The sequence below is a fragment of the Neomonachus schauinslandi genome, chromosome 12, assembly GCF_002201575.2.
Source record: "Neomonachus schauinslandi chromosome 12, ASM220157v2, whole genome shotgun sequence".
NCBI lineage: Eukaryota > Metazoa > Chordata > Mammalia > Carnivora > Phocidae > Neomonachus > Neomonachus schauinslandi.
In genome coordinates this window covers 82,464,672-82,485,175 of record NC_058414.1, presented here as the reverse complement: position 1 = coordinate 82,485,175, position 20,504 = coordinate 82,464,672, and the positions used below count along the sequence as shown (strand labels likewise).

At 42.1% G+C, this 20,504-nt stretch overlaps 1 protein-coding gene across 2 annotated transcripts in view; it reads left to right on the top strand.

Annotated features, from left to right (window-relative positions):
- RBM28 (RNA binding motif protein 28) overlaps positions 1-16,614 on the top strand; it is a 30,548-nt gene extending 13,934 nt beyond the window's left edge. For both annotated transcript variants that reach the window (XM_044920060.1, XM_021699356.1), the window contains 9 exons: positions 2,374-2,447; positions 3,409-3,544; positions 4,548-4,612; positions 6,401-6,559; positions 9,418-9,567; positions 9,885-9,959; positions 12,298-12,554; positions 13,179-13,278; positions 16,035-16,614. In XM_044920060.1, coding sequence (XP_044775995.1) covers positions 2,374-2,447; positions 3,409-3,544; positions 4,548-4,612; positions 6,401-6,559; positions 9,418-9,567; positions 9,885-9,959; positions 12,298-12,554; positions 13,179-13,278; positions 16,035-16,169 — 1,151 coding nt within the window. In that variant the 3' untranslated portion in view covers positions 16,170-16,614. The remainder of the gene's footprint in view (positions 1-2,373; positions 2,448-3,408; positions 3,545-4,547; positions 4,613-6,400; positions 6,560-9,417; positions 9,568-9,884; positions 9,960-12,297; positions 12,555-13,178; positions 13,279-16,034) is intronic.
- The last annotated feature ends 3,890 nt before the right edge of the window (positions 16,615-20,504 follow it).

Here is a 20,504-nt window from a genome sequence, read left to right as displayed (position 1 = left end):
AGCAGGACTGCTGCCTTAGATTTTTTTCCCTAAAGCTATTTCTTTTGAACTTTTAAGGATTGGCCCCAGTTCATTCTAGTGTATTGTTGTTTAGGGGAGCAGCATCTTTTCAGTCTATTCATAATCTTTGATTTCATCAACTGCAGTCATTCTCCTAAAGCAGTGAATTCTTAATTCATTCTGGTTCTTGCTTCCTTTGAGATCTAGCAAAAGCTATGAACCCTCTCTCCAGAAAAATGCCACTTCTGAGGGTTTGTGGGCTTTCTGGAATCTATTCAAGGGTTAAGAACCTCTGTTCTAAACCATACTTTCCAAATTGATGAGACCTGATCATTTTTGGTTTTTCCTTAGCCAAAAAGATATAAGTAGGTCAGTATGATGGAAAGAAAGCTGAACTGCTTCCTGGATATTAGGGATCTAATTGTAGCTGAGCCATAGACCAGCTGGGTGATTTTGGCAAATTGTTTAACCACTTCAGGCTTCAGTTTCTTATCTGTAAAATGAGTAGGTTCAACTGGAATAATCACTTAATGTGTCTTCAACTCTAATACTCAACTATACTTCTTGGACCTTCTGCATTTCCAGTATATTTTTCTAAAAATGGGCAACTAGAATTGCATAGAATGTTCCTAGTACTATAGGATATTGCATTACTTTGATATCTTTTGTTTCTTTTTGAGTGCAGTAGTCTGTTGGGTTGGTATTTTCAGAATGTAGTCAATAGTTGACTTGCTCAGTCTCTTTCTTGATCTATTAATATTAGCTTAGAGTTAATGATTTTAATAAGCATAGTTTTATTATTTTTTAAAGATTTTATTTATTTATTTGTCAGAGAGAGAGGAAGAGAGAGAGAGTGAGCACAAGATTTTATTTATTTATTTGTCAGAGAGAGAGGAAGAGAGAGAAAGTGAGCTGCAGGCAGAGGGAGAGGCAGGCTCCCTGCCGAGCAAGGAGCCCAATGCGGGACTCCGTCCCAGGACCCTGGGATCATGACCTGAGCTGAAGGCAGATGCTCAACGGACTGAGCCACCCAGGTGTCCCAAATACATTGTCTTTTTCTAGCTCTTATTAAATTTTTTTGCGTACTCACACAGCCTTGGCCGCCTCCTAGCATTTATCCCTGTCAGCATGCTATTTCGCTGTCTAGGAGAGCTAAAAATTATCTGTAGACTTTTAGGGAAGTGTTAAGACTAAACCCAATACTGACCTAGGCATTTCCAGTGTTAAAATTCTTACCCATTCAGAGAGAAGTACCTTTTTTCTTCATATTGGATGAATAAGCTAATTTGTCAGTTAGAACATATTTCCCCCATCTTCCTCCCTTTCTTTCTATATTGTTTGTTTCTTCCTATTGAGTATCTATTAATGCCAGGCACTATGATAGGTGCTAGCAGCCTAGAAACATGGCCCTTACTCCTGAGGCATTCCTTCTGTTTGGTAAGATGCCACCTGACCAGAGCTGTAAAAAGAGAGATGTGATTGGAGGCTTGGTGGGTGGGGCATTTGGCCCTGCCTGAAGGAGGCAGGAAGGACCTCACCTAGATGGTGACTCTTGGGTTGGCCTGCCACGTGTGTTGTCTCAGTCTGCTGCCATTCATTCTTTTAGAGGACAAAAGATCAGTCAATGTCCCAGTAGCTCTAGGAAATATGACATTTTTTTCATATATGAGGGAATATTTAAATTTGTATAAAGGAATACTAACAAAATAGTATGACACTTGTATTTCTTTTTTGGAGTCTACTGTAAGGTGAACTTTTTTTCTTTGCTGATAAAAACTGCTTTTTATCAATAGCAGAAATTAGGATGTATTGATTGGCTCTGCATCTAACCAGTGATAGGTGAGCCTGTGCAAATTTGAGGGTATGAGTCAAGAATTGAGCTTATGGCTTTCTGGTTCACTGCTGTATTCATGTGATAGAGGCCAGGGACTTTGATTGCAAGAGGCCAGTCCGCCCATATCTGATGTCTCCCAAGTGCCTTTGAGGACAGTGAGATCTGTAATTAATTTCAGGTTAGGTGGTTCCTGCCTCATTTTTTAGTCCTCTACAAGGCAAGCCAGTAAATAATGCTGATTTAAGTGGAATTTCTCTACCATATCTTGTGGCTTTTTCTTACTAAGGAGAGCAACGATGAGACTAAAGTTCTAAGAAGCATTGGAAAAGATGAAGTAATAGTAAAATTTCATTGTAAGCACATGTCCCATCTATCTTTGAACCTTCAGTGCCTGGCACAGTGCCTGTCTCCTAGCCCCTAACAGAAGGACGCTGCTCCCCCTTCCACTCTGTGTCAGCCTGCCATTTGTAGCGTCATCTTTGGCATCCTGGTGGGCCATAGGGGTTGGGCATCTCACTTAATTTTGTTTCTCTGTGCAGGTTGTGCATTTGCCCAGTTCATGACTCAAGAAGCAGCTCAGAAATGCCTTGAAGCTGCTTCTCCAGAGATTGAGGTAAGGAGGACATTTCTTTTACCCCTTAACTTAGGGCATAGTGGCTCCGAACACCAGCATCTGCTGTTTATGCCCGGCTTTTTAGTACTGTCAATAATATAATAATAATAAAGCTAACACTTATTGAGCACTTGGTGTGTGTTAGGCACTCAGCTTTACATGTATTACCTTATTTAATCCTTATGTCAGTTCTGCAGGGGTATGTAAGGTAATTACAATTATTATACCTATTGGAGTGCCTGGGTAGCTTAGTCGGTTGAGGGTCTGACTCTTGACTTCAGCTCAGGTCTCAATCTCCAGGGTTGTGAGTTCAAACCCCGTGTTGGGCTCCACACTGGGCATGGAGTGTACTTAAAAAAGATCAATTATTATACCTATTTTATAAGTGAGGAAGCAGGTATAATAATATATCTAATGTTTATTAATCACTGTATGTCAGCCTCAGTCATAGGCTGATGACATGAAAGGTTGGGACAAGAAGGGATTAAGGTCATCTGTAAAGTGGAGTCAATGAGAAAAAATGTATGGGTGATGGATTTTTCTGTGTATTCTATAAGCAAGTATATATAGTGTTTTGAGATAAGTTACCCTGTATTGTCATTATCTCTTAAATTCTCTTAAGTAGAGTTTATACTACCATTTCATTAGCTTTCTTTAGAATTTAATAAAATTGGCTCTATATACATCAATTTTCCTCAATTTGGGCCTACTTTGGGCCTAATCAATTCCCATAAAATAAATTGCTACCAATTGCCCTCAGTATACACATGGTCTTTTGCACAGCTATACTAGATGTTAGGCTCAGTAGTCCACGTGCAGCCACCTGGGCTAAAACATCCTGTGGGTTGGGTTCCATAGCATAATTGGGATTTGCTGTTTTCCCTTTCCTTGGCATTCCTTGTTGGGGGCTTTGTCTCTACTCATTGTGAATTTTAAGGGAGAGGGTTGCAATCTGTTACAGGGTGGTGGGCTTAAACTGGATGGCCGGCAGCTCAGGGTCGACTTGGCAGTGACCCGTGATGAGGCTGCAAAGCTGCAGACAAAGAAGGTGAAGAAGCCTACTGGGACCCGGAGCCTCTACCTGGCCCGAGAAGGCTGTGAGTAGTGGAAGGGGGGGTGAGCCCGGCTTCTGACCTGCGGGCCCTGTGCCATGACAGTGACCAGCAACGTTATGTCTGGGGGCATGTTTCACATTCAAAACCCACATGTCCTCTTCAACAGCGTTACATTATTATTCCACTCGAGCAGATGGGTCTTTCTGTTAGGAAGCCTTCACTCAGTTTGTCGGTTAACCAGTCCCATTCTCCTTTCTGCCTGCTTGCCTTGAGACCTTTAGGTCAGAGGATTAGCAGGGCAAAGAGGGAGGAAAAGTTCAAATTACCTTTGCTTCTTGTCATGATTTCTGATAGTTTTTCTGAAGGAGTTGAAAATTATGACTAAAATTACCCTTCTGAATTATTCATAGATTTAAAATGTGCACCCAGTACCTTTCCCTTAATGTCAGAAAGATAATCAGAAATTAGCTTCAATTAAAAAACAAAACCAAACCGAAGAATCCCTTCCTCTAGGTCATACAGTATTTGTCAGCCTACCTGCTGCACAGCCGCACAGCCCAGACTGGTGGTGTAAGGCCCTTAGCCTTTGGTTCTAGGCCTCTGTTTGGCCAGGTGGCTGTTTTCAGGTTGGCTTAACTCACTGCCTAGTACTGACCCCCAAGTACTCGAGGAACACTAAAATTCCAAGGGCAGGGTATAGGTGGAGCATTTTTGTATCCCAAATACCTAAAATGTACTTGTTTTCGGAACTTCTTCTAGGCCTTTCCATCTGATGTTGGGCATACGCACATGAAGCTTTTTGAGGGGAGGGAAGGAGAAGAGGAACAAATTCACAAAATGTTCAGTTTTAGTCCTTGAGAGCAGCACAGAGCTGAGAACTTAGCCCTGTAGCCTATTTCTGGACCTACCCAAATGCCACTATGTCCTGGCCAGCATAGTCCTCTGGGCCCTGTACAAAGAGCTTGCATCATTCAAATCACATTCCTCTTATTGCTCAGTGAAAATTCCCTTGCTGATGTCTTGGCCTTTTTCCCTCTTTTTGCAGTGATTCGTGCTGGGACTAAGGCTGCTGAGGGTGTGAGCGCTGCTGATATGGCCAAAAGAGAAAGGGTGGGTAGATTAGGCACCAGCCTTCAAGTTCTGCATGACTTATTATAAATCAATAAATAATAGCTATTCAATGCTGGAGGTGCCTGTCAGAGAGCCAAGCATCAGTCATAGACCCTGCTTGCTTACAGTCTTGTTAGAGGGAAGCACACGGGTAAAACAGCAAATAACCCAACATTGTACATCATATTATGTGAGCGTTGTATGCCATTATAAGGACTGGGTCTTATTCTTTAACTTCCCAATGCTCAGCAGTAAATGTTTGCCAAATAGTATGCTTCTACAAAATGCGATAGGCACTTAGAGGCTAAGGCTATATATAATTAGGTGTCAGTGTAAAGGCAGAATAACCTAAGAAAGGAAGATCAGAATGGGCTGTAGTTAGTAGGGAAGGAGGTAGATGTGGGTCTTAGGAGGAAGAGTTAAGATGTCCTTTTTTGGTAGGGGGCTATGTCCAGATTGTAAAATCATCTTAGGAAAACTCCATGTCATGGGAGTTTCCACTAATAACTGATATCATTGAGTTTCTTTGCTGCTTAGTAGTGTTCATTCAAAATAATTTTAACTTTAGCCCAAGTAGCCTACTTTCAAATAAGCCAGCCTAGAATGATAAAGAGGCATGACCATGAAGAGAATGAGCTTTGGAGCTTGAAGGTACAGAAGATGAAGAAGAGAGATGAGAATATAATGACACCAAGAGGCAGTGTGTTTTTCCTGTATACAGTTTCTACTCTCGTGTTCACAACTTTTTTTGGTAGTGAGCATCTGGAAATCATGGTATTTGGCGGGCATTGTATGCCCCTTTCTGATCACAACATGGTAGTGACACATTTTAATTTTCCCTTAGAACAAACTTTTCTAGCAAAAAGCTCAGATTATATGCATTATAATTCACAACAGGCACAGCTTTTCCTGGGAGAAAAATCATACTGTTGAGCTCGGGCATGAGAGCCTCTTCAAATAACCCTTTAATATTCATTTCCAGAGTATCTTTATTTTGTGATTTGTTAGTACCTTTACCAGATAAGGAACAGCAGAAATAAGACTTGGTAAAAGAAAAAATTTAATTTAAACTTTTTTCTACCAACCTGATTTTTAAAAAACACACTGTGAGAAGAATGTTACCCTCTCACTTTAGCAGACGTTGCCCTGGGACTAGTGTTTTGTGCAGCATAGTTGAGTCCAATGCTCCAGAAGCTAAATTCATTTCTGTGGTCATGGACTGTCTTTTGCCTCAAGGTGGCAGAGTTGAGACAACATTCTATCAAGTATTCTTTAAACAAATTCCATTTCCTTTTGGAAGGACTAGATAATTAGCTTGAATTGGTGGGCAGATAAGGACTAGGCATAGATGGTAAGCACAATATTATTTATTATTTGCTTTGGGCCGGGTTTTGAGTTTGGGATTTTTTTTTTTTTTTTTTTGTATATTACCTCGTTTCAGCCTTACATCAGTGCTGAGAGATTGGTATTTTGACCTACAGTTCCACTTTGTAGAGGGGAAAAACTGAGGCTTAAAAAATTTCATGTAACTTCTCCAGTTAGGGATGGATTTCCAATTTAGTCTGAATCTAGAGCCCATGATCTTACCAATTATTCACCATCTTGCCTCTTTGAACCTTTCTTTCCCTGTGCTAGGCATCATAAGGCTGAAGGTGGGTGATTTCCCTCCTTTTGTCCATATGTGTGGTTATTGGATGGGGGGTGGTGGTCACAGTTCTTTCCTTTTGGAGAATTATGAACCTGCAATTTTAAAGGGTGGATTGTATTAACAATTTGTTGTTCTTTCAGTTTGAGCTGCTGAAGCATCAGAAACTCAAGGACCAGAATATCTTTGTGTCCCAGACCAGGCTCTGCCTGCACAACCTCCCAAAGGGTGTGGACGACAAAAAGCTCAGAAAGCTGCTGCTGAGTGCCACCCGAGGGGAGAAGGGGGTGCGCCTCAAGGAGGTGAGAATTGGCCCTGCCCACTCTGAAGTTTGGTACTCATCTTGGATCACATTGAGCGTTTATTTCAGACTGTGGTGCTAGTAGATTGACAGTTTCTTTTGGGTGCATTGTCAACAGATGAGGCTGAGTTTGGCAGTTTTCATGTTTGTTTGTTTGTTTTCTCTTCTTAGAACTGCCTTTCACACGCATTGTCCAAATTGCAGCAGAATGTGAGGAAGTGTCTGCCCTCATGAATTAATTTGAATGCTTGCTGTGTGCTCAGCATCATAGTAGGTGCTGTAATGTTAATTTTCCTGCAGAGAAAACAATCTGTGTAATTTGCTCTTTAGAAGAACATTTTAGTGCCATCTAGGCTCTTACTGTATGGAAAGTGCTGTGTGGTAAGCACAGAGAGCCATGCAGGTCTTCAGCAGTTGTAGTTGTATTAGACAAACACTGGATTCGCACCGAGATTTGATTAAACCGCCGTGTGAGTACAGAGACTTCTCCTCTGCCCCACCCTCTGCAAGCCTTTGTCACGGCACTTACTGTTACACCGTCCTGTCATTGTCTGACAGTCATTTCTCCCGACCAGAATGAGCTCTCGGAGAGGAGGTCTGTCATTGCTCCCAGGTCTTGGCAGAGTACCTGCAACACAGTAATCTCTCAATCTGTATTTATTGAATAAGTAACACAGCCCATATTATAAATCTACTTTGCTCTGATTTGTGACTGTAAACTGTTTTCCTAATCCTGGAAAATCTCTTCAAAATGTATGGCATTGGTATTTGGGGAATTACATGGGAGAATGTGAACGTATCAGCACATATCTGACACCGCTCTCAGTAAAACTGTTCAAAGTGTTACTGGCGTAGAGGTCAGTTGTGTAATTTCTCGTATCAGCATCCACAACACTTAGTAAGTGCCTGTACATTGAAGACCTATCATCAGTTAGGGAAAATCTGTTTTTTAAAGCTTTTATTTATTTGAGAGTGAGAACAAGCGAGAGAGCACAAGCAGGGTGAGTAGCAGAGGGAGACAGAAAGGGAGAAGCAGACTCTCCGCAGAGCAGGGAGCCCAAACCAGGGCTCGATCCCAGGACCCTGGGATCATGACCTGAGCCAAAGGCAGATGCTTAACAACTGAGCCACCCAGGCACCCCCCGTTAGGGAAATTCATGTGTTTTACAATATTTGCATTGTGTTGAATTTTTTATTTTGTTTATTTATTTATTTATTTGTTTATTTTAAAACTCTATTGTCATTTTAAGGGGATTTTTTTTTTTAAAGATTTATTTATTTATTTGAGAGAGAAAGAGCACGAGCAGGAGGGGCAGAGGGAAAGGGAGAGCAAGAATCTCAAGCAGACTCCACGCTGAGCATGGAGCCCCATGCAGGGCTCGATGTCACTACCCTGAGATCCTGACTTGAGCTGAAACCAAGAGTTGGACGCTTAACTGACTACACCACCCCAGCGCCCCTTGAATTTTCTCTTGAATTCTTTAATATGTGTAGGTATAGTATCTCAGCAGGATCATAAGCTTCTTGAGGACAGGAACCTCACTTTAAGCTTTTCTTAACTTCCCTACAGTACCTGGCACAGTTGTAGGGACAGTGTAGGCACCAGAAGTATACCACATGCAGCATCCAGGTGTCCTAATACTTAGATGTCTCCATTACATCAGAAGTACAGCTTCCAGGAGTAATAGCATGTAACCAATCAGTTTTTCCAAGATATGCTACTATGGTATGGTATCCTCGATGCCCCAGGATGCCTATTATATTCAGTTTAAGGATTTAAGGAAAAATCATGCCAGAGAAGGTCTGAACTCTGAGCAAAGCCAGCTGAAGCTTCTTCCTATACTCCTGAGGCTATGTCAGGCAGGCCCTTCCCCATGCCTGAATGTCTTTCTTAAAGATTTATTTATTGGAACACTACATCAAAAACTAATGATGTAATGTATGGCGATTAACATAATATAATAAAAAACAAATAAATAAAAATAAAATAAAATAAAATTTGCCTAAAGCAAAAACAAACAAAAAGATTTATTTGTTTGTTTGAGAAAGAGAGAGAGAAGAAGGAGAGGGAGAGAAGCAGACTCCCTGCTGAGTGGGGAGCCCAACTCAGTGCTTGACCTCACGACTCTGAAATCCTGACCTAAGTGAAATCAAGAGTTGGATACTTAACCGACTGAGCCCCTCAATGTCTGTCTTTTTTTTTTTTTTAAAGACTGTATTTATTTATTCGACAGATAGAGAGCACAGGTAGGCAGAGTGGCAGGCAGAGGCAGAGGCAGAGGGAGAGGGAGAAGCAGGCTCTCTGCTGAGCAGGGAGCCAGACATGGGGCTCGATCCCAGGACCCCAGGATTATGACCCGAGCCGAAGAGAGCCGCTTAACCGACTGAGCCACCCAGGCGCCCACCCCCTGCCCCCCGATGTCTTTCTTAAACTAAAGCCATCAGGCCTTCTTTTTCTTCTTTAGTAATTTCCTTTCTGAGTGGCTTCTTCAGTGATGAGATCTATGGACAGCACTTCATCCTCACTGATAACTTATACCATTTAAAGTACCATATACCTCTCAACTTGTATGTATTATTCACAGTTGGCTATTATAATTGGGGGGTATTTTATTTGCATGCTTATTTATAGGTTTTTGTGGATCTCTGTAAACTCTTAGAAAGCCAGAAAGTGTCTATTTAATTGGTTTTATGCCTTCAGTAGGTGTGTTCTAATAAGACATTGGTAGGTATTACTCCAGTATGAGTGCTGTGGCAGTGATATGGATGAGGCTTCTGTTGCAATCACCTGATTTTGCAGGGAGTCTGTTCATGCTCTCATCCTGTAATCATGCGTTCTTTCTCTTATTCTACTCTTAGTGTAGGGTGATGCGAGACCTCAAAGGAGTGCATGGGAACGTTAAGGGTCAGTCCCTGGGCTACGCCTTTGCAGAGTTCCAGGAGCACGAGCATGCCCTGACAGCCCTACGCCACATCAACAACAATCCAGAGATCTTTGGGCCTCTGAAGGTGAGCCTCAGCCTGTGGGCGGACCTGTTCCTTGAGGGCCATTTGCAGAAAACCGTTTCTCTCCTTTATGTCCAGTGTCCTCTGACTTGTGTGTGATGGGAAAGGGTAGCCAGTCCGTGGAGGGAATGAGCAGTGGTTCAGCTGATAAGATGATTAGCAGGAATTGAAATCTAAATTGGATAGACTTTGTGCAGAATGGCCTCTTACCTTTAAGTAGAGTAAGTGAGCAAGAGAGGGGGCAGGGGTGGGGGACAGCTCAGCTCACTGCACTCAGAAACTTAAGAAATCTACTGAATGACATTCTCCTTCTGACACAGAGACCGATAGTGGAGTTCTCTTTGGAGGATCGAAGAAAACTTAAAATAAAGGAACTGAGGATTCAGCGCAGCCTGGTATAGAACTGAAATGTTTTTCTGTTTTTGCTTGTTTTTTTTTTTTTAAATTGTGGTCAGATAACACCTAACATAAAATTTACTATTTTTAAGTGTATAGTTCAGTTAAAACAGTCTTTTTCAGGCTATATTTAAACTCCTATTTTGTTCAGTTTGTGGTTCTGCACCCTTGAAGTAGGTCTCTACCTCATTAGGTTGTTACCCTTTACTCTTAGTTCCCTAGAACTCTCCAGGCCATCTTCTCTGCTGGCCTTTCTTGTGATAGGTCCACAGAGGGGAAAGGAAGGAGAGAGGAGCATCAGGCTGATGTTATTAGCAATAAGTAAGAGCAGTTCAGTGTTTGGTGACGTGCCTGTCAAAGGTAATGGCCCAGATGAAAGTTTTACATTGCTGTAGATTTCAGCTATCTCTTCCGTAATTCTTCCTTCTTCTTAGATGGCTCCAGAAACGTGCTGCCTGATAGTTTTAGTATTGTTTTTAATCTAGTGTGGTGTAAAGGAAAGAACAGGAACACGGTTACTCATGTTCAGACTCAGGCCGTACCCCTGAGTTCCATGGCAAGCTAAGTACCTCTCTCAGCTTCAGTTTAGTTTGTAAAATAGGATTACCAGTATCTGCCTCACATAACCAATAAGGATTAAATGGTCACAGTGCTTGGTCAGCGCATAATCAGTACTCATTCTCTTACCCCTCTTGCCCTAGGACTAGAATGCCAGAGTATTCTTGATACCATAACTGCTACAGCTTTCATGGATAATATACCTGAATTTGCTTATATACCAAACATCTGCAGTCTTTGTGGTGTGTACCATGGGCCTGGCCAATGGAAGAGCAGTTTCAGTGGTTAATACAGCGGTCCTGGGTAGGAAAATCTGGGATCTGGTTCTTGTTTGAGGTAGCTTTGTTGTCCTAGGTGGAGACTGACTTACTGCCTTAAGCTATTGCTTCAGAGTGATTCTGAAACTAGAGGCTTAAAAAACGATTCAGATGGCTTTATTTGTTGCTTATACTTTTGTACATACTGCTCTCTCTGTGTAAAAGTGCCCCTTTCCCGGACTAAAGGATACTTCTACACAGTTTCCATATTCAGATCAAATGTGCTTCCTCAAGTAGCATTTTCCCACCTTTCTCAAAAGAGGTAAGACATCATAACTTGTACTTTCGTGAACTTCCTTAAGGTCTTTAGTTTTTCACTTTGCCTTATTTGTGTGTCTCTAATCCTCCACTGGTCCGTGAGTCCTCAAAGGTAGACACTATTTTTTCCCTCTGTACCCTTTTCTTAGAAACGGAGACTGGCGCGTTACAGGCATATAATGGATCTTTGTTGTATCAATTATTACACTAATTTAATGTGGCTCTTTTTTTTCCTTCTACCACAGTGCAGCATAAATTCGTAACATACTTTGTCTTCCTTCTCATAGCATCTTTTCCTAGTCTTCATTTCAATTTTTCCTTCTCTAGTGTTCTTCCTTTCTTTATGTAGATTCGAGTTTCTGACCTCAGTCATCTTCCTTCTCTGAAGAAATTCACTTAGCCTTTCTTGCAAGATAGGTCCCCTAGTGACAGATTCTTTTAATTTTGTTTGTCTGAGAAAGTCTTTATTTCTCCTTCACTTTTGAAGGTTGATTGTACTGGATACAGAATTCTAGGTTGGTGACTTTTTCCCCCCAAAACTTAAATATTTCTCTGTTCTTTTTTACATGGCTTCTGAAGAGAAATTCAGTGTAATAATATCTTTGTTTTCTGTAGGTAAGGTATTCCTTATCTCACCCCCCACCCCTTCTTTCCAGATCTTCACTTTTGTCTTTGATTTTCTACAGTTTGGTATGATATGCCTGGGTAGAGAGTTTTTGGTATATTTCCTGTTCGGTATTTGGCTGAGCTTCCTGCTAAAGGAATACTTAAATACTAAATAATAGTATGTTTAGTGTCTGTCACTAAGTTTGGTAAATTCTCTTATTACTTCAAATATTTCTTCTGTTCCTTTCTTTCTTCTCCCTCTGGGATTCCCACCACACATTTGTTTAGTAACTGCCCCATGCTACTGGTTTTTCTTTTTTCTTTCTTCCTACTGGCTTTCGAGTCTTGGGCGTGCATGTACTTTCCCCTGTTCCTGCATATGGAAAGGGAAGTGGTGGTTTTGTGTCCCCCAACCTGGTAGCCATCTGTTACTTTGTCAGGGCCTGTAAACTTGTATTCACTCTCCTATAATTTCTAACTATTCAGGGGAAGACTTCTCCTTCTTTCACTAAGCTCACGTAAACCTCCTTTTCTGCTGAGTGTTTCCAGCAAATAAACTTCATCCAGAAACTAGATGGCAGTCTCTTGTTTTATGCAGCAAAAAGTGAAATCCAAGCCTGCAAATGGTGAGCCCCAGCAGGAACAACCAGCACTTGGAAAAGACCAGCAACGGAAAGCAACTCAAAACCACACACAGGAACAAAGCAAGGCCCCCCTGGAGCAGAAGGGGAAGCTGCGTTCGTCCTCGTGGACAGGGTTCCAGACCAAGGCTGAAGTGGAGCAGGTGGAGCTGCCTGATGGAAAGAAGAGAAGAAAGGTCCTGGTGCTTCCCTCACACCGAGGCCCCAAAATTAGGTGAGATGCAGAATGGTGGCATAGCACAGCGGGTGGCTTCTCAGAGGGTTTGGTTTTGCTTAGCCCTTTTCCTCTTTGTGGCTTTTGTTTGGATGAAAGGTACGTTTAGCACTGTGTCAGTCCCCATAAAGGGTTAACGTGCAAGCATCTCTATACTGGCAGATATGCCACTGTTGGAACAATTGGAGGCTGGAATAGGACTAGCGGAGGGGGCCTCGGAGGAACTCCTAGGGCAGCTTTTGTGCCATTGTTTTCCTCATCTGAAGAGCTTCCTCCCACCCAGAGGGCTGTCTCTGTCAGCTGAGGCCCACCTACTTGAGTTCATCTTGCAGATCCTGTTTGAGGCAGCAGATTCATGCTATCAACAAAAGTCAATCTTTACAAAATATTTGTTAAAGAAATGACGGTTTTTGGGAATCCCTTGAGGTTTTAAGCTGAAATAAAAGAGTATACAAATGTTAAGCCTTAGGATATTCTGTTAGTTTCCCTTTTTAGAATGACTTATCCTGGGCTTAGAAAAGAGCCAGTGTAAGATAAGGAATTTTATCCTGTGGCTGAGTTGGCCTCGGAGGTGCCAGTTAGAGGGAGGACTCCGAGTGACACTTACCTGACCTCTTATTTCAGGCTGCGGGACAAAGGCAAAGTGAAGTCTCTCCCTCCCAAAAAGCCAAAGCCCCAGATGACCCAGCAGAAGCCAGAGAAGCAGATGTTACCTTCCAAGCAGGTGAGTTCTGTAGGGCACGAGGCTTTGGTACGGCAAGGCTGTGCCACAGCTGGTAGCCACTTTTGTGCCCTGATTAGTTAAGCAAAAAGAAAGGGCTTCTGGATTGCAACACCCTCTTTTAGAGGCTGTTGACGTGTGGGGTTGTAAACGTGGAGAGAACCTGGGCGCGCCTGGCTGGCTCAGTCAGAAAAGCATGTGACTCTTGATGTTGGGGTCACGAGTTCGAGACCCATGTTGGATGTAGAAATTATTCAAAAAAATAAATAAATAAACTTGAAATGGGGGCACCTGGCTGGCTCAGTCTGTAGAGGATACAACTCTTGATCTCGGGGTTGTAGGTTCGAGCCCCATGTTGGGTGTAGAGATTACTTAAAAATCTTAGGGGCGCCTGGGTGGCTCAGTCGGTTAAGCATCTGACTTTGATTTCAGCTCAGGTCTTGATCTCAGGGTTGTGAGTTCAAGCCCCAATTGGGCTCCACACTGGGCATGGAGCTTTACTTAAAAGAATCTTAAATAAAATAAATAAGAAATAAGTAAATAAATAAGTTATTAACTAAGTAAATTAATAGATAAATAAAAGTAGAAAGAACCCACATGTTAGTTTCTCTACTTCAGTCATTCTCTTATTTTACCTATTCTTCATACATACCACCCCCTGCCCAGAGTATATTAAGGCAAACTCAGCTTCACATGTAAATATGCCTTATATGAAAATGAGGTGTATTGCTCAGAAAAATACCTCAGAATGCATTTCCAACTGACTGGGCTTTAAAAATATGTACATATTATGCCATTATCATATCTAATGAAATTAATAAGAAGCCTTTAATATCATCTAATATGCAGCCCGTATTAAAATGTCCCCAGTTACCTCAAAAATATTCTTTTGTAGTTGGTTAGTACAGATTAAGATCCAGACAGAGTCCACACATTACATTTGGTTTTTATATCTCTTAAATCTTTTTTTTCCTATAATAATTCAGTCTTCCTCATCAGCCCCCTTTTTTCCATGCTGATAATTTGTTGGAGAAACTGAGTTATTTGCCCTTTAGAATGTATTACATTTTGAGTTTAGCTGCTTGCTGCCTTGTGGCATTTCGCCTGTCCTGTGATGCCTGGTATTGTCTATAAACTGGTAGTTAGATGTACAGGCTTGATTAGATTCAAGTCCAGTTTTCTTTTTCTTTTTGTACAGATTTTATTTATTTTTAAATCATCTCTATACTCAGTGTGGGGCTTGAACTCATAACCCCGAGATCAAGAGTCGTATGCTCCACCGACTGAGCCAGCCACGTGCCCCTCAAGTTCAGGTTTCTTGGCAAGAGTATTTCATGAGTGGTGCTGGGCTTTCTGTCGCATCAGCATCCTAAGGCACATAACGTCTGGTTACCCCATGTTTAGCTGATGCTCAGGTTGATTAGTAGATCTATAGGCTTAGAGATTGTCCTCCTCTCTTCCATTTGTGAAGTTCCCATCAGTCTCTCACCTAATGGTTTTAGCACCCATTGATGATTACTGTCTAGATCCATGATTTCAATATGGGGTGCAGAATGGTGATTTTTTAGCGTTTTGTTTTTGGGTTTGTTTGTTTGTTTTTCAGTTCTTTTGCATTATTTTGGTAGAATTCTAGAGAAAAAAATCTTCCCTTGTCAACTATATGGTTACCATGAAATACCATATGTATAGGAAAGGCAGGATAAATGCTTGATTTAATTTCTCTTTTTCAGTTTTCAGAGTAACGAGTTGGTGCCCTACCAACCTCCTATGGTGACCAACAAGATCTTTTTAGTATTACAGATTCCTGAGTTGTTGTTTTCTTTTTAAGATTTTATTTATTTATTTGACAGAGAGACAGCGAGAGCAGGAACACAAGCAGGGGGAGTGGGAGTGGGAGAGGGAGAAGCAGACTTCCTGCCGAGCAGGGAGCCTGATGCGGGGCTCGATCCCAGGACCCCGGGATCATAACCTGAGCTGAAGGCAGACCCTTAACGACTGAGCCACCCAGGCACCCCAGATTCCTGAGTTTTTATATACCTGATATGTTGCAATCAAATGCAGTTATTATTCTTGTCCCATTTAGGCCAGCAGAAGGCCCTTCAGGTTGGCTCCTGAGTCCTTCTGATATGCCTTGCCTTTGGTGGTGTCTTTGCTTTCTGGTACAACCAGATGTCCCAGCTCATCTTACATATTTCTTTCCTGGTCCTGGCATTAGCCATTTTTCCAAGCAGCCCTAGTTCCTTTTAGTAGAAAATTGTGGTTCTACATTCTTGAACATTTGAGGTTAAGATTTCTTTTCCCCTTCTCTTGTCCCTTTCCTTTAAGTTTCAAGGGTAAAAGAAGCATTAGCTTCTCCTACTCAAGGAATCTGTGCCTCTGGGAAGTCTGACCCATACCGTACTATCTTACAGAGCTCTCTCTCTGAAATCCCATAAGCAGGATTCTCCTTGAGGGAAAGGGCCAGCAAGAAGGTGCGAACTCTGGGTTGACTCATCTGCGAGAAGGTTCTTGCAGAAGCATTTGAGAGTGAGAGCTCTGAAGCATCTGCACAGTGTTTTAGTGGGGCCCTTCTCTTAGGCATTCCTGGTCTGGTTTCTGCCAATGGATGGTTCATTTTGGGTTTTTCTAAGGGTCACTCTCTGAATGTCCACCTCCTGTGGCCGACAAGATTTCTTATATTCTCTCTTGGGTGGCATGAAGGTAAGGTGACATTCAGTGCTTGAAAATTGATCTTGTTTTTCCTTACCTTTCATTTATAGGCCCCTGGGAAAAAAGCTAAGGGAAATAAGACCGAAATCCGCTTCAATCAGCTGGTCGAACAATATAAGCAGAAATTACTGGGACCTTCTAAAGGAGTACCTCTTGCAAAGAGGAGCAAATGGTTTGACAGTTGATGGTGGCAGCAGACTGGATAAGAAGCTGGATTCTTTGTCAAGCTCCCAGGTCTCCCTCCTCCCCCTAATGTTATTCTCTGAGGGAAGGACACCCCCCTTCCTCCCCAGGGCACTGCCACTTTGTTGGGAGACCCCCTGGGCTGTGCACATTTGAACTTTGGGCCCTCCCCAGTGCGTGATTAGTGAACCACAGAGAGAAATCTCAGAAAAACATCACGATGCTTATTGTGTATTATCCAAGTTATTGTGTGAATTGTATCTGTAATTATTGCCCATTTAATCCTTTGTTTCTCAAATGGAAACAGTTGTAAAAAGGATTCTTGAGGACTGAATTTTTAAGATGTATATTTTGTTAAGTGTCTCCTCTAAATGAGCTATTTTTTGGCTTTTTGAATAACAAACTATTTCTCATTTCTAATAGATGTGAATCCTTTATTATTTATGAACATTGATATTCCTAACCCTGATTCAGTTACATAGTTCTAAATAATGCAGGAATTAAGTAAGAATGGAGAAAAATGATTTCCAACCTAATCTCTGAGAGTGGGAGAGACTGGGAAAGTCATTGAGAGCAGTGGGGCCTGGCAGAGAGCAACACCTGATAATTATTTGTCAGATAAGTAGGTTATTCTGGGCAGTTGACTAGAAATCAGTTTGCAGTGGCCCACTGTCACTAGCCTGGCTGGTGATGACCCACCTTTTCTTTCCTCGGGACTTAACAGAGGTAGGAGTTGGTCGAGGGAGCGGTGAGCATGAGGCCTAGGCTCTAGCTCATCCTGCCTTACCTAATGGGTGGCCTTGAACCAGACACAGACTCTCTGAGCCTTAGTTTTCTCATCTGTAGAGTAAGGAATTGAACCAAAGTTTCCTCTGATCCATTTTGGCTCTACTGTTTTTCTAATTCATTCATTCTAATCCATAATCTTTTAAACTCAAAGAGGATAGAGATGACTCTATTTCCCAAAATTTTAGAGGTATCACAAAAGCTGGGAGGGATGGTGAATAAATATTAGAGAGTCAAGATCCAAAAAAGATTACGGTAGCGTGAAGGAATGGGCTGAATCTGATAAGGTGAAAATCACTGGAAGCAAACATAAATTCCTTCACTGGGGTTCAAAAGCCCTACTGCATAAATTCCGGTTGGAGAGTTTGAGTTGATTGAATTCACATTATGAAGCAACAGTATGGCTGCCACACATGTAATAGGACAGTTAGCTGTAGTAGTAGAAACGGGATGTCTCCAGAGAGTCAGCTGCTAATACCCCGGGTTGGCCACACCACATCTATGAGACAAATGTAATGACCAAGTTGGTGAAGGAAATCAGAAAGAGAGATGGAAACACAATCGGTCATGAGTTGATTGTTGTTGAATCTGGTCGTAGGTAAATGCAGATGTATTATACTGTTCTCTCTGCTTTTGTGGACATTTGAAATTTTCCATAATAAAAAGTTAAAAAGTTTAGAAAGTCAGATGAGTAACTGAAAGAAACTGGTCTGACTTGCCTGAGAAGGGAATTCTTGGAATGTTATTAGCTGTTGGTAGAGCCCAGAAGGATATATGGAGGCAGATGAGTAGAAGTCACAAGGAATCAGATTTTGGAAGAACTTCAGTGTAGCTGTCAGAGGGGCATGAGTCCCATCTCTAGAACAGACCAAATAGACTAAGTCCCGGATAGTGCCAGGGGGTTCCAGTACCAAGGGATTGGGCTAGAGGAGGCCATAAGGTTTGGTCAGCTGAGTAATGTTTGGCCCCAGGATGACCTGAAGATGGGCTTTATGTCTTCACCCTAGTCCCTGAGGTCCCATTCTAAAGCAGACGTCATCATTCTCTGTGCAGTGGCCTGCAGCTACTTGGTCCTCCTGAAGTCCGCCCCAGAGTTGAGATGGTGTAGCTCCTGCAACAGGCAGTGCCCTCGGTTCTCCAGCCCCTGCCACCTCTCCTGCTTGTCTCTATCCTTCTCTCCCTTTCTTTCATTTTTGGCTTCCCAGCCCTTCCTTCAGTTCCTTTGACTCTACCACCTCAGAACCTTTGTGTTTGTTCCCTTCGCCTGGAGAACTTTTCCCTCAGATCTTTCGCTTATCACTCAGATCTCCACCGAGCTGTCACCCCTCCTGGACCTCTGGCTAAAGTAGGGCTCTTCTTCCCCTCCTCTCTGTCCTGTCCCCATCACTGAATCCTGTTACTGTGCTTATTTTCTTCCTAGCACTCAGTCTATCTGGAATTATTTGTTTGTTCCCCTCGTTAGAATGTTTGCTTTGTGAGAGGAACTTGATCTCTCCTTGGTCCTGGAGACACAGCACCTAGAATTGAACCTGGCACATAGTAGGCAAGGAGTAAATGTTTTTTGAATGAAAAAAAAAAATGGGCAAAGGAAGAAACAATACTCAGTGGGTCAGAGAAAGAGTTGGAAATATAGTCCAAAGTTCTTGACTCTGTCTAGTCCAACCTGGTGCTATAATAAATGATGCTTTTTTTTTTTTTAAAGATTTTATTTATTTATTTGAGAGAGAGAGAACACACGAGAGAGGGGCAGGGTCAGAGGGAGCAGCAGACTCCCTGATGAGCAGGGAGCCCGATGCGGGACTAGATCCGGGATCTCCAGGATCATGACCTGAGCCGAAGGCAGTTGCGTAACCAACTGAGCCACCCAGACGCCCTTAAATGATGCTTTCTTGAGAACCGTTGCAACCCTAGGGATATGGCTGTTGCAGTATCTTGGGAGAACCAATGAATGCTCAAAAATGCCCTGAATTGGTTTAAAAATGGATAAAGGAGAGACCCTGAAAATACTTAAAAGCCTTTCTTGGGTGAGAACCAAAGGACGGGGGCTGTATCTCCAGAGTTCTCTTGAGACAGTATGACTTGGGGAGTTTGAAACGTTCTTGAAATAGCTTGGCCACACATCTGTCCTAGGAAGGTCTGTACACTGTGGAGGGAGCAAGATACTTTATTAAGGTATACACAGACTGACTCCACCATCTGCCTGTTAGCTAATCTGTTTTCTCTTGGCCAGCTCTGCTCACCAGATACTTTTTTGGGGTATACAAATATCTATGAATTAACATTCAAAAATATGTCTTAACATTTAGAATAGATAAAAATTGGTGTTCATTCAGATAGCTTTGCCATATTCTCTTAGATCCAGATGCTTCTTCTGATAGCTTTCGCAACCTTGCAAAGTTAGTGCTCAGTTCTTTTAAAAAGTGATATGCGGACCAGTCATCCACGTTCTCAACAACCCACTTCCTTATATGGTATTGTCCTTCGGGACACCTTACAGTGCGTTATCTTTGCCTTGGCAGTATTACTGCATGAGAGTTGTGCTCACTTCTTCACTTCAGAGCCTAAAGTTTCATGAAATGGAATTTTCTGAGCTAAACATGAAGGTAGAGGTACAGACTGCTTAGTCAAAAAACAACAATAACATTTTGTTAACATCCAAGACCGCATGCCTTCAGTCAAACTTAAGTTTCAGTAGCATCTTCCTGCTTGGTTACAGTAGCCTGGCTCAGAAATCTTTCTTTTAAATAGTCTTTTTTTTTTTTTTTTTAAGATTTTATTTATTTATTTGATAGAGAGAGACACAGCGAGAGAGGGAACACAAGCAGGGGGAGTGGGAGGGGGAGAAGCAAGCTCCCCGCAGAGCAGGGAGCCTGATGCAGGGCTCAATCCCAGGACCCTAGGATCATGACCTGAGCCGAAGGTAGTCGCTTAACCGACTGAGCCACCCAGGTGCCCCTTAAATAAACGGTCTTAAGATTGTGTGGTATTTCTTTGCTTTTTGGGCGGCTACTTGGTAGTTTTGAGGAATCTGCTCTGATCCGGGAGCTTTAGTCCCTTCCTTTAAGGGTTAGCTTGCAACAAGCATCATGTTTCAGCTGTCTTCTGTAAACTTCTGTGACAGGACATGTGAATTCATTCTCTTAAGTTTTTCATTTTATTTCCAGTATAGCTAACATAGTGTTATATTCGTTTCAGGTGTGCAATATAGCGATTCAACAATTACATACATCACCTGGTGCTCATCACGACCAGTGCACTCCTTAATCCCCATCACCTGTTTCACCCATCCCCCCCCACCTCCCCTCTGGTAACCAGCAGATTGTTCTCTATAGTTAAGCGTCTGTTTCTTGGTTTGTCTCTCTTTTTTCCTTTGCTCATTTGTTTTGTTTCTTAAATTTACATATGAGTGAAATCATAAGGTATTTGTCTTTCTCTGACTGACTTATTTATAATACTCTCTAGATCCATCCATGTTGTTGCAAATGGCAAGACTTCATTCTTTTTTATGGCTGAATGTGAACTCATTTTTCAAAATACTTCCAAACATCTTG